The sequence below is a fragment of the Hippocampus zosterae genome, chromosome 1 (genome assembly GCF_025434085.1).
Source record: "Hippocampus zosterae strain Florida chromosome 1, ASM2543408v3, whole genome shotgun sequence".
Taxonomy (NCBI): Eukaryota; Metazoa; Chordata; class Actinopteri; order Syngnathiformes; family Syngnathidae; genus Hippocampus; species Hippocampus zosterae.
Window position 1 is genome coordinate 1,408,044 of NC_067451.1, and position 22,022 is coordinate 1,430,065.

At 47.9% G+C, this 22,022-nt stretch overlaps 1 protein-coding gene across 7 annotated transcripts in view; it reads left to right on the forward strand.

The window, feature by feature from the left end:
• The window catches only part of LOC127609932 (nuclear factor 1 B-type-like), a 57,005-nt gene extending 35,553 nt beyond the window's left edge, over nucleotides 1–21,452 (forward strand). For 3 of the 7 annotated variants that reach the window (XM_052079531.1, XM_052079540.1, XM_052079513.1), the window contains 9 exons: nucleotides 275–343; nucleotides 3,241–3,361; nucleotides 4,680–4,801; nucleotides 7,509–7,646; nucleotides 7,743–7,927; nucleotides 10,388–10,526; nucleotides 10,910–10,992; nucleotides 14,679–14,767; nucleotides 19,335–21,452. In XM_052079531.1, the coding sequence (XP_051935491.1) occupies nucleotides 275–343; nucleotides 3,241–3,361; nucleotides 4,680–4,801; nucleotides 7,509–7,646; nucleotides 7,743–7,927; nucleotides 10,388–10,526; nucleotides 10,910–10,992; nucleotides 14,679–14,767; nucleotides 19,335–19,467 (1,079 nt within the window). In that variant the 3' untranslated portion in view covers nucleotides 19,468–21,452. The remainder of the gene's footprint in view (nucleotides 1–274; nucleotides 344–3,240; nucleotides 3,362–4,679; nucleotides 4,802–7,508; nucleotides 7,647–7,742; nucleotides 7,928–10,387; nucleotides 10,527–10,909; nucleotides 10,993–14,678; nucleotides 14,768–19,334) is intronic. The other 4 variants (XM_052079549.1, XM_052079522.1, XM_052079563.1 and 1 more) reach the window with 3 other exon arrangements.
• The last annotated feature ends 570 nt before the right edge of the window (nucleotides 21,453–22,022 follow it).

The following is a 22,022-nucleotide window of genomic DNA, read 5'->3' on the forward strand; positions in this document are numbered from 1 at the left end:
ACTTTGAGCGCTAATCTTTTTGGAGCGGGTACTCGGTGTAAAATTGTTGAGAACAACAATAGAAATCAAGAATACCTGGCAGTTGTTTAATCGGTGTTTAGATTACGAGGAGTTCCTTGAAAGAACGTTTCCCAGGTAGGATGTCCAGCTCACTCTGGATAGAAAAAGTGACAATCGCATGATCATCTTCACATTGACCCAATGAACATCATTTTGGAGCAATATTATTGGGTAAAATGCTAAAAAGAACCTATTTTTGTGCTTCTATTGACAGTCTATTTGGAAGACAGCTTCATCAAATCGGGAGTGTTCAGCGTTGCGGAACTGGTTCGAGTGTCCAGAAGTAAGTGTGACCACGTTTGTGTCATCTCGCCGATACAATGGCATGAAAGCAAGTGTTGCGGACCCGACTAAACATTTATTGATTGATTGATTGATTGTAGTAAGGCGGTCGGTCCTCTTAGAGAAAACCATTCCTAGCTAGCGTTATGTGAGACAGGTAAAAGGTAAAGCTAAGATTGGAAGTAAGTGAAACTCACTTTAAAAAGCTAACATTTGAAGCTTACGTTCAAGGTAATGCTGTCGCTAACATTTGAAGCTAATGTTAGAGGTATCATTGGCCGCTAACTTCAGAATCGAACGTTGTATGTTAACGTTAAGAGGTACGCCGATAATTAAAATGTTGAGTATGTTAAAATTGCTATATTAGCTAATGCTGGCCAAAGGAAAGAAAGCAGCATAGTAAACTAACATTTTTAGGTCTTTCTGTATCAGCCCATCCTGTGTTCAAAGCGTTTGAGTAAAGCAGCCTTAACAATAACTCGTAGGGATTTGTTAAAACGTTGAGTATGTTAGCGATGAGTGGCTAGCGTTGGCCAATGGGTGATTGATGGCCTTGTGGTCAGAGATGTGGTTCCTTGTGCGGTTGACATCGGCGAAAGCTCGGTGGCACCACTGAAATCCAGGGTTGAAATGAATGTGGAAGCTAATGTTACTAGCTAATGCTACAGTGGACAGCTATTCAAAAAAATTCCTTCTACTATATGAATGAATCTTTAAAAATCCTGATCTAGGTTATCATCATTCATGCATGAAAGGGTAACGAGGCTCATGTTAAAGGTAATGCTAAAGCTAACATCGCTAATGTCTGATAGCTGGACGGCTTGACAGCAGACAGTATTGTGATCTGTGATGTTTTGTTTTTTTTTTTAATCATGAGGGTATCTCCATATCACTGAGTCCAAATCATAATAAATAATAGGAACGTACTTATTGGTATTTTTACAGGTTGCGAAGCAGTTTACCTGCCTCAACAAGTCGAACAACGTGCGCATGACATGTCATTCAGGGACGACCTGCACGCACAGAGCGGCAACCGCATACTTGAACGCTCAGGAATGTCGGCCGCGTGTGATTTTTGGATTTGCTAGAATGCCCCGTGAGTTCGCTGAAATTACGGGGACATTGCTGTCATTTGACATTCTAGTCTGCGCTCTGCGGTCAATCCGGTTGGGCCGGTCTGCTTTGCAGTAGCGAGACCACATCTGTAAATAGCCGCTGCGTAATGTCTATTGACACGTCCGCCTTTTGACGCTCTCTTCCACTCATCTGGAATCCTGGGCCTCTTTCAGAGCAGGCGGCGTTAACCTGCTCCAGCTTTTTTTTTCTTTTTTTTTTTTTTCAAGCCGAGGGAACAAAGTGTACCGAAGGGGAAACAAGTTTCTGTGTGTACAAAAAACAGTACATGAACAAGGCAAGAATCCCTGAAAGTTTAACCAGACAGAATGTTGTTGTTTGTTTGGTTTTTTTGGATAGCCTTTAATTTTCTGCGCCATCTTGGAATATGAAAATGTCGACGGACGCATCGGAATTTATCCCCTCACTCCCCGGTGAGACATGAATGTAATGTCTCATGACATTCTTAGAGGTCCAGCTTCAAGAATGACGTGCATTCGGAGCCTGGAGCCCGATGCTAAATTTTGGACATTTACATGGAAAACGTGTCTCTACTTACAAAATTTTCTAAAGAAATTTCTTCCGAAACCAATTCATTTTGTAAGTCGGGGCCCCACTTTATGTTTAAACAGGAAATAGTTTAACCAAACCATAACATTCCGTCCTGCCAAAGTCTGTTAGCTGAATGCTAACACACCATGACGTTTGCCACAGACAGCCTAAATTTTGGACATTTACATGGAAAACGTGTCTCTACTTACAAAATGTTCTGAAAAAATTTCTTCCGAAACCAATTCATTTTGTAAGTCGAGACCCCACTTTGTGTTTAAACAGGAAATAGTTTAACCAAACCATAACATTCCGTCCTGCCAAAGTCTGTTAGCTGAATGCTAAGACACCATGACATTTGCCACAGACAGCCTAAATTTTGGACATTTACATGGAAAACGTGTCTCTACTTACAAAATTTTCTAAAGAAATTTCTTCCGAAGCCAATTCATTTTGTAAGCCGAGGCCCCACTTTATGTTTAAACAGGAAATAGTTTAACCAAACCATAACATTCCGTCCCGCCAAAGTCTGTTAGCTGAATGCTAACACACCATGACGTTTGCCACAGACAGGCCACTGGAGAATAGCGCTGATGTTTTGGTAATTCTAAACACACACTGAGAGCAGCAGAACGCACAATTCGCACAGGCGTATGTTCTGCCTGCTCCGCGGTCCCCGGCAGGCCCCCGCCCGCAGCGGCGGACGGCGGCGGGATCGTGCCAGCGGCGAACCTCAGACCACAACAGACGCCGCCACACACTCCATCCTCTCATCGGCTCCAAACCCGAGCGACCGCTCGAGCTGGAGGCCACGCACCAAAAAGAGACCAGGGGTGTGGGGGGTCCGGGGGTGTGTGTGTGATGTCGTCCCATTGTTCACTTGATTCTGGCCCGCTCTTCACCTCCTCCACAGCGCTGAAAAAACTCCCGTCCCCTGAAAATGGACAAAACGGCCGCAGCGCACAATTAACGAGGAGCGTGGAGATGGCTCGCTCTGGCCGCTTTTTGCCCCGCAGCCATAATGTGTGGGAAGCGGTGACTTTTTAATCAGAGGGCTCAGCAGAAATGCCGTAATGGTCAAACAGGAGCCTTTTAATTTGATGCGCCGGGCCTGTAAAGCGTCAATAACGAGCACTCATGCAATTCTACAATTAATTCCGTGTCTCCTGTTGCAAGAAAAGACAATCTGCCGCTCGCCGGCTTTGCGGCTCACCGCCTGGACTTTTCCCTCCGCAGTGCCCATTACCCACGGTGCGGCGGTCAACTTCTCCATGGCGGACATGCCCGGCCAGCCCTACTATCACGACCTCAACTCCAGCGTGGGGATGCACCGCTCCTTGTCCTCCCCTCCCGGCAGGTCAGTAAGCACGTGTGACTTGAGCGCTTGTGCGGACGTCACTCCGGAGAGCCTGAAGCTCGCCGGTGTTAGCGAACGTCGCCGATGTTGTTGTTGTTTTTTTTTTTAATTGATTTTTTTTTTTCAGGCAGCCACAGACAGTTTGAATGGTCGCAAACAGATTTGCTCGCCTCCTTCAAATTTTCAACAATTTTAAAATGTCAAGAAATTGTTTGCCGACATCTGGCGAAGCCTGACAAAAAAAAAAACAGATATGGACTTCAGAACAAGGAAAATGTTTTGGTTTTGGGGGTGGGGGGGGGGGGGGTTAATGACACTAAATCACATGTAAATGTACATGTATGATCTAAATCAGGGGTGCCCAAACTTTTTGGATCGACTTTTTGATCAACTAACCTCACGGGATCTACCCTTACCGGCGCGCGCACGCACACACACACACACACACACACACACACACACACACACACACACACACACAAATTTAAGATTTACCTGCTTTATTTTATTTTTTAAATATTTTTTTGTGAAAATGAGACTGATTAGTGTGCAGTGTATATTAACACAAAAATATTTTTTAAATATATATTATATATATTTTATATATATTTATATATATATTATATATATTTATATATATTATATATATTTTATATTTTATAAGATATCCTTTATTCGTCCCACAATGGGGAAATTGTGGAAATAAATATAAATATATATTTATATATATTATATATTTTTTATATTATATATATATTTATATATGTTATATATATATATATATATATATATATGTTATTTATACTAACATGTACAAAGACACACAAATGGTTGTTTGTTTTTTTTCTTCTCGACACTCCTCGGATCTACTTGGGACCTGTCTTAGATCTACCGGTAGATCAGGATCTACCTAATGGGCACCCCTTGACTAAATCATGTAGAAAGACATCAGAGCGCAAGCTTCTACTCGAAAGTCAAGAAACAGTTTCCGATTGACCAACTCCTTCCACGTGTTTTGATCGATTCACCTTTTCGTCTTAACGTTCTACGTCCGATGACAAGTGCGCAGCATTTCACTTCAACACTTCTTTGTTTGCATTTTTCATATCTTTGGGAGAAAAAAAAAGAAAAATCACGCCGTTCGTGACTTAAGACTGTAGAATTTTGCCGAGGGGGGGGGGGGGAAATGTGGTAAAAGCGGAGGTACACTATGCGAGTAGCGTCCGTCTCCATAGGAGAGCGTCAGGCATCTTGGGCTGCATTCCTTGTCTGAAAGTATTCTTGCTCACGCGCGGCGCTTGTCGACTCCGTTCCGCAGCAAAAGGCCGAAAACCGTCAACATGGAGGAGAACATGGACACCAGCCCCACGGGCCCCGACTTCTACTCCTCGCCCAGCTCGCCGGCCAGCAGTCGGGCAAATTGGCACGACCGGGATGGAGGTGAATTGGGATGACTTATAGATGACTTTTTTATTTTTTTTAGGGGGTAGGGGGAATGTGAGAGGGGGGGGGGGGGGTTTGCAAGCGTCGTAAATTACCGCATTTCAAAGCCGAGGCATTTTTCTCGGGATATGGAGCGCGTCTGCTCTTCCAGGAGCACGAACCTGTTCACCCCTCTCAAAATACATACCGTGACAGAGATAGCCCCCCCCCCCCCCCCCCCCCCCGCGGGGGGTTGGCTGGCGGGATGGCCTTTGGGCCCCCGTTTGAACTGCTGCCCGTCTCAATGCGACTCAACCCACCTGTTGCCCGCGTTACAGGAAACGCCAGTACAAAGCCCTCCGGCCGTCGTTCCCCATACGGTGTTTTTTTTTTTTTTCCGTGCGTGCGGACTTGAAGCCATCAAAGGTGGTTTGGTGTACATTTGTGTTTACGCGGTTCACGACACTCAAGATTACACTCGACGTTATAGACCAGGGGTGTTCAAAAGTCGGTCCTCAAGGGTCGCCGCCGTCCTTGCCTGTTTTGCGGCTCTCCCGGGAGACACGGAGTTGGACATGCCTGGAAAAAAAAAAAATCATGTTTTATCATGGGCGGCCCGGTAGTCCAGTGGTTAGCACGTGGGCTTCACAGTGCAGAGGTGCCGGGTTCGATTCCAGCTCCGGGCCTCCCTGTGTGGAGTTTGCATGTTCTCCCCGGGCCTGCGTGGGTTTTCTCCGGGTGCTCCGGTTTCCTCCCACATTCCAAAAACATCCATGGCAGGGCTGATTGGACGCTCTAAATTGTCCCTAGGTGTGAGTGTGAGCGTTGGATGGTTGTTCGTCTCTGTGTGCCCTGTGATTGGCTGGCAGGGTGTGCCCCGCCTACTGCCCCCGAGACAGCTGGGATAGGCTCCAGCACCCCCCGCGACCCTAGTGAGGATCAAGCGGCTCGGAAGATGAATGAATGATTGAATGTTTTATCATTTTCCCGCTCGCCCATACCTGCACTTTTGCCCCCCCCCCCCCCCCCCCAAACCAACTCATCAGAAAGGCAATTATTACGAAAGGCAAACGTCTCTTATTTGCACACCGAAAACCCTCCAAGGCTTCAGAATTCCTTTAGCGGTGTTTTGTGAAAAGCGCAAGCGGATGTTTGTTTTGTTCCCGTCTGCTGTAATGCAGGAAAGATCGGATACGCAAGACAAGCCACAAGTGGGGGGGGGGTCTGCAACCGCAAGGCCCGTCCGTCCCGTGCGTCCGTGCGGCCGCATGAAATTTCATACGCTCCCTTGGCGCCCGGGCCTCAGAGCGCCGCTCCGGCCGCGGAGGAAAGCCGACCCCTCCCGAGGCGGTCATTAGTGCGCCGTCAAACAAAGGGGGGGGCGAGAGTCACAAACCGATGACGGAATGCAGCAGATATCGAACGGCGACGCGCGAACCTGCACGCCAAAGCAAAATGGCCGCCTTCCTGTTTGGATTCACACACACACACACGGCTCCTGCGGGCTTTTTCGTGCGACGGCTCGCGCCAGACGTTTCCACCCAATTTGGCCTTGAGCGCTCAAACCGGCGACGGGGGGGGGGGGGGGGGGGGGGGTCGCCCTATTCTTGTCCCAGGCCGCTTCACTCACTCGTTGACTCGCTCGATGTAGAAGATGATTGAAATGGTGGAAGGAGCCGCGCAAAAGTCAGCAGAGTGTTTTTTTTTTTTCTCAGCGGTGTGTGTGTGTGTGTGTGTGTGTGTGTGTGTGTGTGTGTGTTCTCATAATTAATCGCGCATTTTCCGAGGCGCCTCGCTCACCTCTCCGAAGGATTTCATTACGTGAAGAGAGGAAAAAGATTCAAGCGCCACAGAAACGTGAAGCCTTTATCCTCTCACGACCTCTTAGTGGGAATATCCCCCCCCCCCCAACCCCCCCGGTCACCCCCTCCCCGCCCCGACACACGCAAATTCCAGCAACCTTTACCGCTTCTTTGTAAACAAGCAATTCTTGCTGTTATGGGCGGATTCTTCCCTCTTGTGGGCAAAGGCGGCGCACTAACAACATGATTTATGATGGGGGAGGGGGGGGGGGGATATTTTCCAAGTTGGCCGCTCACCGAGAATCGGTGACAAAAAGCGGAGGAATGTCCCGTCTCGTTCGTCTATTGTGTCGGGCGGTGTGTGTCCCCCCCCCCCCCCCCCCCCCCCCCAGGAAGCCCCGAGTCCGAGCGTGGCAAATTGCAAGGCACACAGTTGTGACGGCGGCTCGCGTGTCGCCGTCTTTGCTTCTTCTTCCACTTTCTTAACAAATTTCATGTCTCCTAAAAAGCCGGGGGATTAGCCACGGCGGATTTACGGAAGCTTGTCGGACGGCGTGCGAGGGGCGAGCCGAGCAGATGTCGGACGGCGATGTTCTATTCATGATTCCCTTCGACGCTTCGGATCTGATCCGACGTCCTCGGACTTGACGGAAAGGAGATTTTGCGTATTTGTTGTTTTTTTTTTTTGTACATGTTGTGTACAATCTGCAAAATCAACTTTCCCACCTGTCCCTCCGAGGACCCTAATCCGGGCAAATCCCATTCTCGCGACAACAGGGACGTGTTTCGATCAATTCTTGGCAAGAAAAAGCCCCTTTTTTTCATTCCAAAACGGGGGGCCGTTTTGCTTTGAATCCCGCGGGCGAGACTTCCGTTTTGCTAAGCGGCGGTGCGCGCACGTGGCGCGTCTTTTTGCTATCCAGCAGACATGTCGTCGCCCACCATGAAGAAGCCCGAGAAGGCCGCCATGTTCAGCCCCACCTCGCCGCAGGACTCCTCGCCGCGAATCAGCACTTTTCCTCAGCCTCACCACCCGGGCCTGACGGGCGTCGGACACAGTGGTGAGTTGCCTCGGCGCGGCCGTCGCGGAGCCTGCGGGAGTACTTAAAGGCCCTTTTTTTTACCCACACCCCCTCACCCCGCCGTCTGCCTCACAGTTATCTCCACGAGGAGCCCCCCGCCGCACTCGCCGCTGCAGTTCTCCGCCTCGGCCATCCTGCCCCCGGCGCCGTCGTCCTACTTCCCACACAGCACCATCCGCTACCCGCCCCACCTCAACCCGGCCGACACCCTCAAGAGCTACGTGCCGCCGTACGACCCGTCCAGCCCGCAGAGCGGCCAGGTGAGCGCCGGCGACTTTGCGCTGAATAGGGACGGGCGGTATTTCACCATACGGAGGGAAATCCGTCCACATTCAAAGTGTTTCACTCAGGAGGGGTGTGCTCACTTTTGTTGCCACCATTGATAAGCGGTGATAATCTTACAGTTGAACCCCAGCGAGTCCCAAAAAAAAAGTATGAGTTCCAAATTTCAAATTCTGAAATGGTCCAGGGCGGCCCGGTAATCCAGTGGTTAGCACGTGGGCTTCACAGTGCAGAGGTACCGGGTTCGATTCCAGCTCCGGCCTCCCTGTGTGGAGTTTGCATGTTCTCCCAGGGCCTGTGTGGGTTTTCTCCGGGTGCTCCGGTTTCCTCCCACATTCCAAAAATATGCGTGGCAGGCTGATTGTACACTCTAAATTGTCCCTTAGTGTGAGTGTGAGTGCGAATGGTTGTTCGTTTCTGTGTGCCCTGCGATTGGCTGGCAACCGATTCAGGGTGTCCCCCGCCTACTGCCCGAAGACACCTGGGATAGGCTCCAGCGCCCCCCGCGATCCTAGTGAGGATCAAGCGGCTCGGAAGATGAATGTATGAATGAATTAAATGGCCCACTTATTCAATCGCATATGATAATAACTCAGCCGACGACGATATACATCGATAATCGGTTTATTTCTTATCAACAAACGCTGCAAACGTTTAATTGATTCAGGTACGCACGATTTGCTGAGAAATAAGTTCTTATTTCATCCCGCGGTTCAGTCTTTGAGTTCATCAATTCTCCTCTCTTGACTCTGCCTCCAACGACGCCAGACTTTCTCAAAGTTACCGCAAAAAAAATTTCGCTACTTTGGCTGCGTCCAACACTTGTTTTAACGTGACACCACTTGGCAATCGTCTGCTTTCCGCGAGGTTGAATTCCCATCGCACCGATTTTGTCTCGCCAGGACGGAAATCTCGTCATGCGAGATCACTTAACGCCATATCAAAACAAAACAAATGGCGGCCATTGCGACACTGCGTTACTGGAAAAAAACATTGTACTACAGTGGGGGTTTTTTTATTTTTATTTTTGGACTGAGAAATATCCTTGCGTCCCAAAAACGCACATTAGGGGAAAATTCTGCTGAGCAAAGATCCGCTGTCCTGCTGTCGTCCTGTAATCCTGGACCCCATTGAAATTTTCACCAAAGAGGTCTTCTGGCTTTTGTTGCCGCCATCGTCGGCGAGGAAAAAGGGGCCATTTTTTTCCAAGCGTTATTGCCGCGACGATCGTTCCCGACAGCCACGCTAATCGTCGCCGCGCAGAAAAGGCAAAATGCTTGCGAGACGTTTGAAGGAAGCGCGCGGCGGCGTTGCATTTGAAGGAGAAAGCTTTCAGGCGTCTCAATAGAAGAGCCCCGTGCGACGTTGACGTGAATTTTATTTCCGTGCGCTTTGCACTGTAAACAAACGGCTCCGTCGCCACAATGCGTCTTTTTTTTTTTTTTTTTTTTTTAAGGGGTGTCTGTTACTCGAGAGAAAAACCGCAGGGAATGATAAAGGTCGTAAATATTTGCCGTTGCCGGGGCCCGGCTCTTGTGCAGAATTAACTGGCCCTCTGCTAGTCGGGGGGTGGGGGCAGGGGGGGGGTCCGACAAATAAGACGGCGCTTGTAAGCCCGTGGACGAGTGCCAGAATGTTTTTTTATGCTTGCTTTAACGCAGATTATATTACACTCTAATTAAACATTCTATTCACGTCCAGGGGAACCCTCCGGACGCAATTCTTTTCCAGAAAAGCCCCCCGTTTGAGTTTTGAACTTCGGGCGGTCCCGAAATGAACGCCCCAGACTGTCTCCAGCCGCCTCAAAGAGTCTCGCCCCCTTTTGCTTTCTTTCTTCCTATATAGTCTCTCCGTGCCGGCGCATTCATGCCATTGTGAGCGCCGGCTCGGCCCGTCTTTTCACCCCCCCCTTCCCCCCCGATGCCAGTGAATTCCATTGATGGCCGCTATTAAAATCTTTGTGTAAAATCATGTAGGAAATCCATAGTCATTGACTGAGCGTCCCCCTTTCGGAGTCACGGCAATAATAGTGAGCGCTCAAATCTGTTCTTTGAATGTGGAAGTGGGGGCTGGTTAAGTGACGTTCACCGCGTCCTTTCTCGAGATTACCCGGTTAGCTTTTGCGCAACGTCATCACGACTAAAATAAGAATTCAAGCCCAAAATGACGAGGCGGCCTTTCTTCGGCCCCTTTTTTCATCCACATTGGACACTTCAAATATAAAATGGACAATTTTCTCTTCAATTTTGGGAAAGGGTCTTAAGGATTTCTTTTGGACCCAATTTTGTTCCAGGGGGGGGGGGGGGGGGGGGGGCGTAGAGGCTGCCGAGTGAGTTTTCAATAACTCCAACAGCTACTAATTACGACTCGTTCTAAATAAGCTTCGTCATGAGGATGAATGGCTGAAATGTAACGTTTGCCCCCCCCTTCCCCCGCAGCCCAACAGCAGCGGCCAAGTCGTGGGCAAAGTCCCAGGCCACTTCACGCCGGTCCTGGCTCCCTCCCCGCACCACGGCGCTGTGCGACCCGTCTCGCTGTCCATGCCCGACACCAAGCCCATCACCACGTCAACGGAAGGTGAGTGCCACTCTCGAGGACAAAAAAAAAAAAAAAATGCTTCATCAGCATTTCCGTGGTACATCGCCTCATAAAAATGCCCGAACGTTGGCAGACGAGCCCGCCCAATAACACACACACACACACACACACACACACACACACACGGTGTTATATCTCTGCGTTCCCCTCGCCCGCTTTACCGTTATAAAACATTTAAGCTGGATTTACGTCATGCTTGCGGGTTTATTAGCCGCTAATTAAAGTGGGCCCAAAATCTGACCTTGCGGTGCTCCGCTTGTCACAATTGGACGCTTGCCACGCTGACGACTGCGTCGGAATTTATCGAGCACTTCCAATCAGTGGCCGCAAGTGTGACGCGCTGCTGTGTGTCTGTCGCCCAGGCTACTCGGCTCCCGGCACCCCCACGGCGAACCGCTTTGTTGGCCTGAGCCCCCGAGATCCTGCCTTCCTCCACCAGCAACAGGTAACAACCCCCCCACCACCAGCACCAGCACCCGCACCTTCCTTTTTCCTGCACAAGACGTCCCCGCCCTCTCTCTTGGGGGCCGGACCGCCTTTCACTTTTTCCACAGTCTGCGATGTGACGGCCTTATTCCCAAGTGACAAAAAAAAAAAATCAAATAATTTTGGGAGTTAAAGTTGTGACGACTTTCCGAATGCACCGTCCTGTCCTCCCAAGGCACTCGTTCTGTCCTTAAATGCCCTTTGGTTGCGATCGAATTAAATCCCCCTGAGGGAGGGGGGGGGTTGAAATCCGTTTTCAAGTTGCAAAGTCCGTGGCCGGTACTCGGTCGCCGAGCGTCATTATCAGGATCAGAGAAGGCCTGTTGCCCCCCCCCCCCCGTCGTTAATCAGGAGAGGTGAGGTGTGTCCGTGAGAGAGTGTGAGTGAGTTTGTGCAAGTGCGGAAGAGGACACACTGGCGAGTGTGTGCGCGCGCTCCCCCCCCCCCCCCCAACCTTTTTAAGTGCTGGTTTGAGGCCAAGGCTTTTCCAACCACAACTAATTGAATGCATCTGTACGACGCCATATAATCATCGCCCCCCCCTTTTTTTTTTGTGTGTGTTCAGCAATAATGCTAACGCTCCATTTGGCCTCTGTACATCCTCTCTTGTTCTTTCGTTTCAAAACAGATTCTTGTTTGGCCGTAATTGTTTCCTACTATTTTGATTTCCGGCCTTGTTAAAATAAACGGCAGGCTCGGGATCTGCTCGTGAAATGAAACGGCGTTCCACGGCGTGAGAAGTGGTCGCGGGGCCGTGTGTCTGCGCTCGGATTCATCGCGCTTCTGTGTGTGTGTGTGTGTGTGTTCCGCTTGTTTTCTTTTGTTTTGGTTTCTGTGGCGCGAACTGCCGCCCGGCCTCTCTTCTTCTCCCTCTTGTGATGTTTGTTGAGGGGCACCGGCGGGAAGCGTGGGGAGGGGGGGTTAGGGGGGCGGCTTCCGTTTGCCATTTCGACTTGCCGCCCATGCTGGAGGTGCTTCTCTGATGGGAATCACGATACATTGCTGAACAGAAACATCGATAGCGGTGCACAATATATGCCCTCGGGTTACGACCAGCGCAAACGTGTGAGACCGCCCGGATGCTCGGTGTCATCGAATGCTTTCATGTGGACTCTTTCCATTTTAATTTTGAACAGTAATTAGAAATTTGAAACCAACTCTCTCTCTCTCTCGCTCGCTCTCTCTCATTGTGTGTGTCTGTGTGTGTGTGTGTTTGTGTATCTATCTATCTATCTATCTATCTATCTATCTATCTATCTATCTATCTATCTATCTATCTATCTATCTATCTATCTATCTATCTATCTATCTATCTATCTATCTATCTATCTATCTATCTATCTATCTATCTATCTATCTATCTATCTATCTATCTATCTATCTATCTATCTATCTATTCAGCTAGCTAACTAGCTAGCTATCTAGCGATCTATCTATGCTAAGCTAATAATAAGTACAATTTGTTACTATGACAATAACAGATCTACCTAGCTAGCTAGCTAGTTAGCTATCTAGCTAGCTATATATCTACCTAGCTAGCTAGCTAGTTAGCTATCTATCTAGCTATATATCTATCTATATCTATATAAATATAGATACAGATATATATCTAGATATATCAAGATATATATATACACACACACACACACACAGACCTGAAAAAGATTTCCCTGGGTTCATAATCTATTGCGCTATCCTAACCTACAAGGACAAATCAATAAAAACATAATTAAATACGTGCTAATTGTATTGCCACTGCTGGAACAGGACAGAGTAAGAGAGATGCCCCCTCCCTTGCCCCCCCCCCCCTGCCCAAAAAAAATAAAACTAAAAACACACACACACACACACACACACATGCGCACGCAGAGACAATCTCCCACACACCTGCTCCACGATTCCCAGGCAGCCAGTGTGTGAGAAGCCTCCATTCATCCCTCGCCTTGGTTAACCCCTCCAGGGAATGCCACCATCCAGCATTCCGCTGGGAGAGATCCGTGATCAGATGTCATTTGGCATTATCTAAGGAAGGCTCCTAATCCACAATCTGCCCGCATCTGTTCGTGCCGCCCCCCCCCCCACCCCCCACCCCCAAACTCCCCGCGCGCGGCCGTGCCACTCAGATGTGGCGGTGTCAGCGGGCAGATGGCGAAGCCCCCTCTAGCAGAAGCCGCCAGGCCGCTTTTGTGGTGGCCGTTGTTTATCCTGCCCGGGACCAAACCCTGAATGCTCGCCGTGCAATTTCTTGACCGCCGCCGCAGACGATGAATATTCAGCGCTATCTGATGAAATGGCTTTTAAGAGGCGGCGGCAGCGCAGAGTGCCGACGGTGCGCTTTTCCGTCCCACCGCTTTGCCAAATGAATGCGGGGCAAGGTTAGCTCCGCGTCGGCCTCTCAGCTGGATTGCAGCCACGTGCGCCGGCATAATGCGCACGCCCTTTTCTTGGGTGGAGGCGAGCTTGCCTTTTAAAAGTCCCTGCAAGTCTGTGTGTGTGTGTGTGTGTGTGTGTGTATGCGCTTTGTAAGTGGGAGCACTAATCCATCCAAAGCTTGCATGTCAAGCTAACCCAGTTATACGCATCCTGAAATTTCAACATCTTCACCAATGGGGGGAGACCATCGAGATGAGGGGAAAAAATGGGACCCGCCAAATATTGTGTCAAGTGATGATATGAGCAGCAAGCTTACTGGAAGATCAGACTCGACTTGTTGGGGGGGGGGGGGGTGTTCCCCTCCTCATCAGAACAAAACGAAACAACAGAATGTTTGTTGCTTTTGTGATACCTCGAAATTAAAAATAAACAAAAACAAGACGGAGGATGTTGCATTTATGACATATTAATTACTCATTAATAATAAATAAGAAGTCAGCAGTGTCCTAACTGTGAAAATTACGAACGCTACTGCTGTCAAAACAAAGACTTTTCATACTGGCACATTTGGACAACACCGAAACTCGTCTCTTGCATTGCATTGACCTTTCGGACCTTTTTGGCCTCTTTCACTGCCGCTTCTCCATTTTCGTGTTGCGGTGAGCCGTGAGATTTTCTCCGGCAAAATATGTCCCTCTTCTCGGTAGAGGTTGGGAAGCACTGTTTTGGGACTTGCAGCTCTCAGGCGACGTGCCGAAAATTGTCCGACTTTCTCATAATGGGCTTGACAAGCTGATCGTCATTTTCGACTCAAAAGCTGTGCTGATCTGCTCTTCAAAGTGATGCAAAGCGATTGTTTACAAAGCAGCCAGAGGCGACCCTTTTCCACAATAACCCTTCCACAAAAAAAAAAAAAAAAACAAACGTACTTGTCCAATACAGTAAACCGTTGCGTTTCGACTATTAACGAAGGAGTTAACCAATCGCTTAATCCGATTGTCGGGATGCGCGTAGTGCGCGTGTGTGGATGACGTGTGCACAGCATGAACCAAACAACCACATTGTGCAACTAACTAACTCCATGTTTTGTTTCCTTACTTCCAGGTTAGCCGCGATTGCATGTTTTCCATCCATTAATTTTTTTTGGGGGGGGGGGGGCGCGGGGGGGGTCTCCCCATAATGCTCTGCCGTGCATGCTTCTTGTTCTCTGTCCACTGTTGACTTGTTGTGTCATGGCCCAAGTGATCTGACGGCGAGCATTTCAATTGACAGCTGAAGAAGTGTGACTGGAGCGTGACTCAAAACGGCAGGCATTATGGCCCCAGTGCCGCCGACGACACTTTGGGGATTGCTTGGCAAAGGTAACACTTTTTTCCACTCTTTCACGCTCACCCCCTCCCCCCGTTTTTTTTTTTTTTTTTTTTTTGCTGTGCACACACTCCACCACCGGCCATCGCTTCATTACTCACGCCGTTTTCCTTTCACGTTCATGTAAGCGGCACACGTCAGCTGAGATGATTAACCCCCCCCCCCCAAAAAAAAATAATAATAATTCTCCCGGCAAACGAAGCAGCCTCACATATTTTTACAACATTTCGAAAGCAAAATGGCTCAATGTTTCAAATTAGGAGTGGTGAGGAAATGCGTTTAACTTTCCAAGTTCTTAACAGGCCAAGTTTTATTAGCCTCCATGCTGAAGTCATGCTTCTTCAATGAAAACCTACCCCCCCCCCCCCCTTACCCCCCACCCGCACCACTATGCCACTGAGCAGGCATGAGCTCAGCCACCCCTTAGTTACATCTCCCCTTTCCACTTTTCCTTGAAACTGCGAGAGCACGTGTGTGTGTGTGTGTGTGTGTGTGCATATCTGATCTAGTTAATTTCGCGCCAGCTGAAGGTCCGCCCGAACACGTGCGTGCACACATGCAGAATCCCCTTCTTTCCCCCCCCCCCGAAATCGCCCACAGCAGGAGGAGAAAAAGTTGTCACGCACCACCTTAAGCGTCGTCGTCTTCCTTTGGCGCCAGCGCGTCAAATTGACAATTCACGTTTACAAAATAAAAGAAGCTAAAACAAGGTGTCATGTTAAAAGAGGCGGGATTTAAAAAAAAGTGTCGGTATTTATTTATTTGGTTGCTGTTGTTAAAAAGTCAAATGAGGTGTTGACTTGCATTCCTGAACAGGAAAAAGAATTTTTAGTGACGGGCCTCATTTGGCTTTTAACGTGAGATTTCAAAAAAGTTTCTTTTAATGGTTACAATACTTCACTTGCATTTTTGAAGTGTGGAATTTGTCATCTCATTTTTTTTTATGATTCGACTCATAAAATGAATTTACCATAATAGTTACGTTATTATTATGCCATTAATAACGGCGTTATTAATGTTAATAACGTTAACAACAACATTAATAACAACATTAAATAATGTTAATGCTATTTTATGTTATTAAAATAGCGACGTATACTCACTATTTTATTATTTCCATTAACCGCTTATTGAGATCAACGAGCACAAAGTACATTTCAAATGAACTATATTTTTCAGGGCCGGAATGTGAAATAATGCGACGGATTTTCCATTCAAATATGAAATGTGGGTGGCCCGGTAGTCCAGTGGTTAGCACGTGGGCTTCACAGTGCAGAGGTACCGGGTTCGATTCCAGCTCCGGCCTCCCTGTGTGGAGTTTGCATGTTCTCCCCGGGCCTGCGTGGGTTTTCTCTGGGTGCTCCGGTTTCCTCCCACATTCCAAAAACATGCGTGGCAGGCTGATTGAACACTCTAAATTGTCCCTAGGTGTGAGTGTGAGTGCGAATGGTTGTTTGTCTCTGTGTGCCCTGCGATTGGCTGGCAACCGATTCAGGGTGTCCCCCGCCTACTGCCCGGAGACGGCTGGGATGGGCTCCAGCACCCCCCGCGACCCTGGTGAGGATCAAGCGGTACGGAAGATGAATGAATGAATGAATATGAAATGTGTTTGTAAAATCATATGTATGGCCAAGATGCGAGATGATATTTTAGAGGTTGAATCGGAACGCGTTCCGCCGCGCTCGCAGCATGTTGCGAGTGGCGAGTCCAACCGTTGCTTCATTGACTTGCGTCCTCCTTTGCGAGGTGGGCATGATGTCAACTCGTGAGACGAGATGTTCTTCAAATGTGACGTAGTCGCTTTGCTGGCGCCCCGTCGTCATTCTACGAGTGCGCCATAGTCATTCTGTTCCCGTTGTTCTACCGGTGCAAAGTGGTCTCATGCACTTGTGAAGGGTATTCATTGAAAAGAACGTGACGGGTAACGCAGTTGTTCCACTAGTGCGCTGAATTGTCTTACTCGTGAAGGCAAAGAGTGTCCACGTCCAAGGCTGGACGTGGAATAATTCTGCCTGACTGGCAGGAAATCACCAAGCAATCCATTGCAATGCCATTAGTTAATCTTATTTGGCCGGCTAATCCTTAAGCAGTTGCCCGCCGAGGTCCCGCCAGGTTCCCGTTGTAGTCCCCAAACATTTTGTTGCCGTCCTAAACCCATTTGAAGCCCCCCCTCCAACCTTTTTCGCCGCCCACTTCCGAGTCGCGCTCCATTAGGGGCGACGGGATGAGCCGGACGGCGACGTCCCATCAGCGCAGATCCAATCGGACAGCCGTCAATTTGAACTTGATTAAAAGCGATGCGGCGGCGGAAGGCCACAAAGTGCGCCTTTGTGGCTGTGCGGTCCTCGCGATGTTTCATTACCTGAGACGGGAGACAGAGAGGAGGATAAAGAACGGCCCCAAACAGGAAAGAGAGCCGTTCTTGGCCGCTCTGTGCCTCCTTTGTTCGGGGAAGGTAGGAAAAACTTAATCCCCCCGCTGCGAGGCACCGGCGCCGCCGCTGCCCCCGTTTCCTGCCCGATGATTCTTGGCAGGAGGACAAGGAGGGAGGGTGAGAAGGCAAAGAGAACTTGAGGACGAGTTGGACAGAAAAACAAGTGTCGAAGAGAATTAGCCTTTTAAATCCTTCCAATGCAATCCGGTGATGTCTTTGTCGGCGGCCCCATTTCTCCGCGACTGCTACTTCCTGTTAAGATTTTTGGCCTGGACCCGATGACCAGTTGTAGGACTCTCCCATACTCAGACATGGAACCCTCTAAAAAGTGATCCTGAATTTTTATTTTTAGTTTTTCCCTGACTGCGAGGTGACTGAGCGGTTAGCACGTCTGGAATAATAAATGGAATATGTATGCAACGTACTTGCAGTCAGTGATCTGAGATTATTTGGTCAAGAAAATGCACGGCGCAAGCGCATACTGTTGACATTCATAGTCACATTTGTTTTGGTAACGTCAACAACTCCACAAAGAGAAAGAAAAAACAAACCTGCTAGCTGCTAGCTTAATAGCGAGGCGCAGGTATCCGCCTCATGTAGAAGAGCTGAGATGAGTGGCCACTGTGGGCCAGGGGGCGGGGGGGGGGTGCTCTCTGGGGGTAAAGGAGGTGGGCAGCAATGTGAGGGTAAGTTGGGGAGGGGCAGGGGGGGGCCTAATTATCTGACATGTACGTAACGCAGAACCCCCTGGGAACAACGCAGCACTTGTTCCTGCTCGCGTTTTCAGTTAGCACCGTTGCTCCCAAGAAACAATCCCGGTGTTGTTTTGCCATTAGCGTGATATGAATAGGGATGGGGCGGCTTTGTGGAGGGACCCCCGCCAACACACACAAACACACACACACACACTCCTCATCCTTCCCAGAGGGGCACAAGCTCTCACACAGCCCTTTAGACTGCATATGATTTTTTTTTTTAAACGGACTAATGCTGCAAGAATGCAATGAGCTGTCAAATGATTAAAATATTTAATCTAATTAAAAACGCAACTGTCATAATTAACTCAAATGAACTAAAAAGTCACCGTGATTACTGACACATTTTTTGTCGTTTCTGAATTTCCGTTTATATTTTTTTGTCCTATTTTCCTGTTTTAATGCTCTCATCAAATATGGAATCATGAATTGGTTTAGCGGTCTGGCTATGTTGATTCTGTTGGTCCTTCTGGCTCGGAAGTCTCTGTACGGTTTTGTGTAGACATCATTTCGGATGACTACACTTGGTTCGATGACAACACTGGAGACGTTTTATTTGCGCTAGGTCGCTACCACTGCAGCGCACCGTCACTGTCAGACAAACACAGAGAAGCTCCACCCACTCTATTTATATGGACACGGAACACCGTAACCTTCCACACAAAATTGTTCCAAACAAGTAACAATCGCGTCAGTGGCATGCATCGTATACCTGTATGATACAGGTAACTTTGATGTTGTAAGTGGAGCAATCTGGCAACTTTTTAAAAGTAAACTTTCCATTCATAAACTCTTTAAGTATCCGTTGTCAGTGTCTCGCGCCGCGGGTGGCTGGCAAAACAGACATGGGCGTGGACTTCTGCAGCGCGCTTGTTGTTTTGTTTCTAGTTTTATTTATAGAGCTACGTAACATCCGCTGTGACGTGTGCCGCGTTAGTCTCACGAGAAAAAAAATGAATCCCCTTAACATTCATTTAAATGAATGCCAATAAAAACGCGCTAAACTGACCGCTCTAATATATACACACACATTCACACAACACTCAATTGACTATCAGACGGTCTTCATGCAAAATGCCACAGATGGACGAGTGCAGTTGACGGAGTCACACCAAGTAGTTGTGAAAGTTTCCTTCGTTTGCTTTCACGACCGCACGCCTTTGCCCTGGGGGGTGGCTCATTTGCACACTCCAGAAGGCATCGCAATGAAGGAGTCCGAATATACAACCATTTTTTCCCCCCCATTTGGTTCCCTTTTCATGTATTTATTTATTTTAAATGACACAAGGCACCACCGTGAGTGGTATTTTGATTTTTTTTTTTTTAAATAATAGTTTCTGCCTGTCTCTCTTCCTCTCTGCTTCCCGACAGTCCTGGTACCTGGGCGAGCTTAGTTCCGTTTCAAGTGTCGAACGGGACGCCGATCCTGCCAACAAATGTCCACCAGAACTACAGCATAAGCATCATTGGTGAGCCGCTGGTCCCCGCGGAAACCGGGAATTGAGCCTCGAGGGTGGACGAGCGCTTCGGAGGAGGTGTGGTGGGCTTTGGGGTTTTTTGTTTTTTTTTTTCCATGAGGGGGACGCCGAAACCAGCAAATGCAGCAGCGGCGGCGGCTGTACAATCCGAACACTCTTCCATACTATCCCAAGCCCCCCTCGCCCACTTTTCCCCCGGGCCATGATGGACGCCGGCGTAAGGAAGGACGCGTCAGGTGTGCCACCCCTCTCCTCACCCTGACACCACATAACCACCCACGTGACACACGCACACACACACACACACGCATACAGTCTACACACACACACACACACACACACCAGCCAGTTGTTGTTTGCAGAACTTTCCAATGCATTCAAATACTGTGATGTATAGATGCCTTAATGTTTTACTGCATGACACTCAAATCTGTGCTTCTGATGACAAACGCGGGGGCGGGGTCAAACAAAGTCACTGTGTACACCGTCGAAAAACATTCAGAGTGCTTCTTCGTCGACTGTGATGCCGGGAGAAACAAAAATGTTTGTTGCGTGTTGTTTTTGTTTGTTTTTTTGGGAGACTTCCAACAATTTAGAGAGTTAACTACTTGAGATTGGGCCCCTCACTAAAAGATTTATGACCCCTTTCAAAAAGGTTTTTTTTTGGGGGGGGGGTTGTTAAAGAAGAGCAATTTCCATGGAGGCAAGTGCAATTGAATTTTTTTTTTTTTTTTTTTTTGAAGGGAAGCTATCAGTCTGTCAGCCCTCAGACTCTAAAGGAAAGGGGGATAAACATGGAATGGTTTTATGGGTAAAATATTTGGATTTTATTTTATTTTTTTAACAATTTGATTTCGGTCCCAGCAGCAACACCAGCACTTGTTTTTTGTTCCGTGTCCTTTCTCAATTGTACAGGGACATATTGTTTATTCTTTCCTTATTTATTTCTTGGCAAAGGGGGGAGGAATAACCCCTTTGAGAAAGAAATGAACACATATGGTGTGTAAAAAAAGAAAAAAAAGAAAAGAAAAAAAAAGGCATTTCACTTTTTTTTTTTTGGATAAGATCAACAGCATTTTGGCCCTTGGCTTTGAAAGCGTATGTTTACAAGAGGAGGAAGAAAGAAGTGTTATTTGATGGAAACGTGCAGTGAAATTGTCAATCAGTCAGGCGGTGGCAAAAAAAAAAAGAAGAAAAAAAACAACAAAAACAAAAAAAGATTTTTTTTCATTATCGCGCCATCAACCTCTGCAGTCTTCACTTCATTTGCACGACGATACATGACGTCCACATGGCGTGCCTTTCTGCATATCCACACACACACATACGCACACATACACACACACACACACACATTTTGTTCTTTTTAATCATCGTAGGGACACGCAGAGTTAACATTTTTAATGTTTTTGTACTCCGAACATGAACTGTTTAACTTCATGTAATATTTTCAGTGTCACAGTTCCATCGCGTATCCAGGCTGTGTATAGTCAAGTTTGTAATCTTTTTTTTTTTTTGGTTTTCCCCTCCAGTATTTTGCCCCCTCCCTCCCCCGCGGCTTTTCTAATAACCTATCATGCTCCCCCCACCCCCCGCCCCCGACTTTCCGCACTCATTGTCCTTGAATTCAGAATGATGAAACTTATGCAATACCAAGTTTTGCCTATATAGGTAGTGCTTATAGACAACGTCAAATATTAGAAGCTAGTTTGGAGATAGACACTATTGTAATGCATTTATTTCCTTGATCTTGATGTTGTTGTTGTTGTTGTTGTTGTGGTGGTGGCGGCGACTGGTTTTTCCTTTTTCTCATTTCTTTAATTTGACCAAAGCGGGGCTGCTGTCGGTGCAGTGTTTGTCAAGGTCTTCAAGCTTCGTCCAGTCTACATTTAGAACGTTGCGTTTTTTGTTTTTACGTCTACACTTGTTTTTACAAGTGCATCCACGGTGGTTCTACAGCTGCAAAGTCACCTCATAGTCTGACTGTGAGTAAAAAATCAAAAAATTAAAAAGGGAAAAGAAAAAAATTTGCTGCCGGAGAGACCACTCGACTTGAGGCCAGGACAATCACGCAAAGATCCCCCCCCCCCCCCCCCCCCCGCCCCGTGTCCCCTCCATACACATCATCTGGATGCAATTCCCAAATCGATGCCTTAACAGCAGCGACAGCGAGCGGCCCGTCAACTGCGCACCAATCACACACAGCGACCAATCCTGGCGAGGCCCCGCCCAAATCAGTGTCGACCGTGCCGGTGTATGTCCATCCTCAAGTCCCACCCACGTTCAAATGACCCAATTTATAGCCATAGTTTGGACACCCCTTGAATAAGTCTTGGCACCCACACAGGTTTGTGAGTTCAGTGCACCTCGCTTGATCGCATACAAATGACATTTCGCAATATAGACAAACCGTATGGAAAAAAAATACACACACACATATATATACATATATATACACATATATATATATATATATATATATATATATATATATATATATATATATATATAACGGCAACCTTCGACTGTTGGATTCCGTCCTTCCCAGAACATATTCAGGAGGAGTCTTATGCTCTCCTGA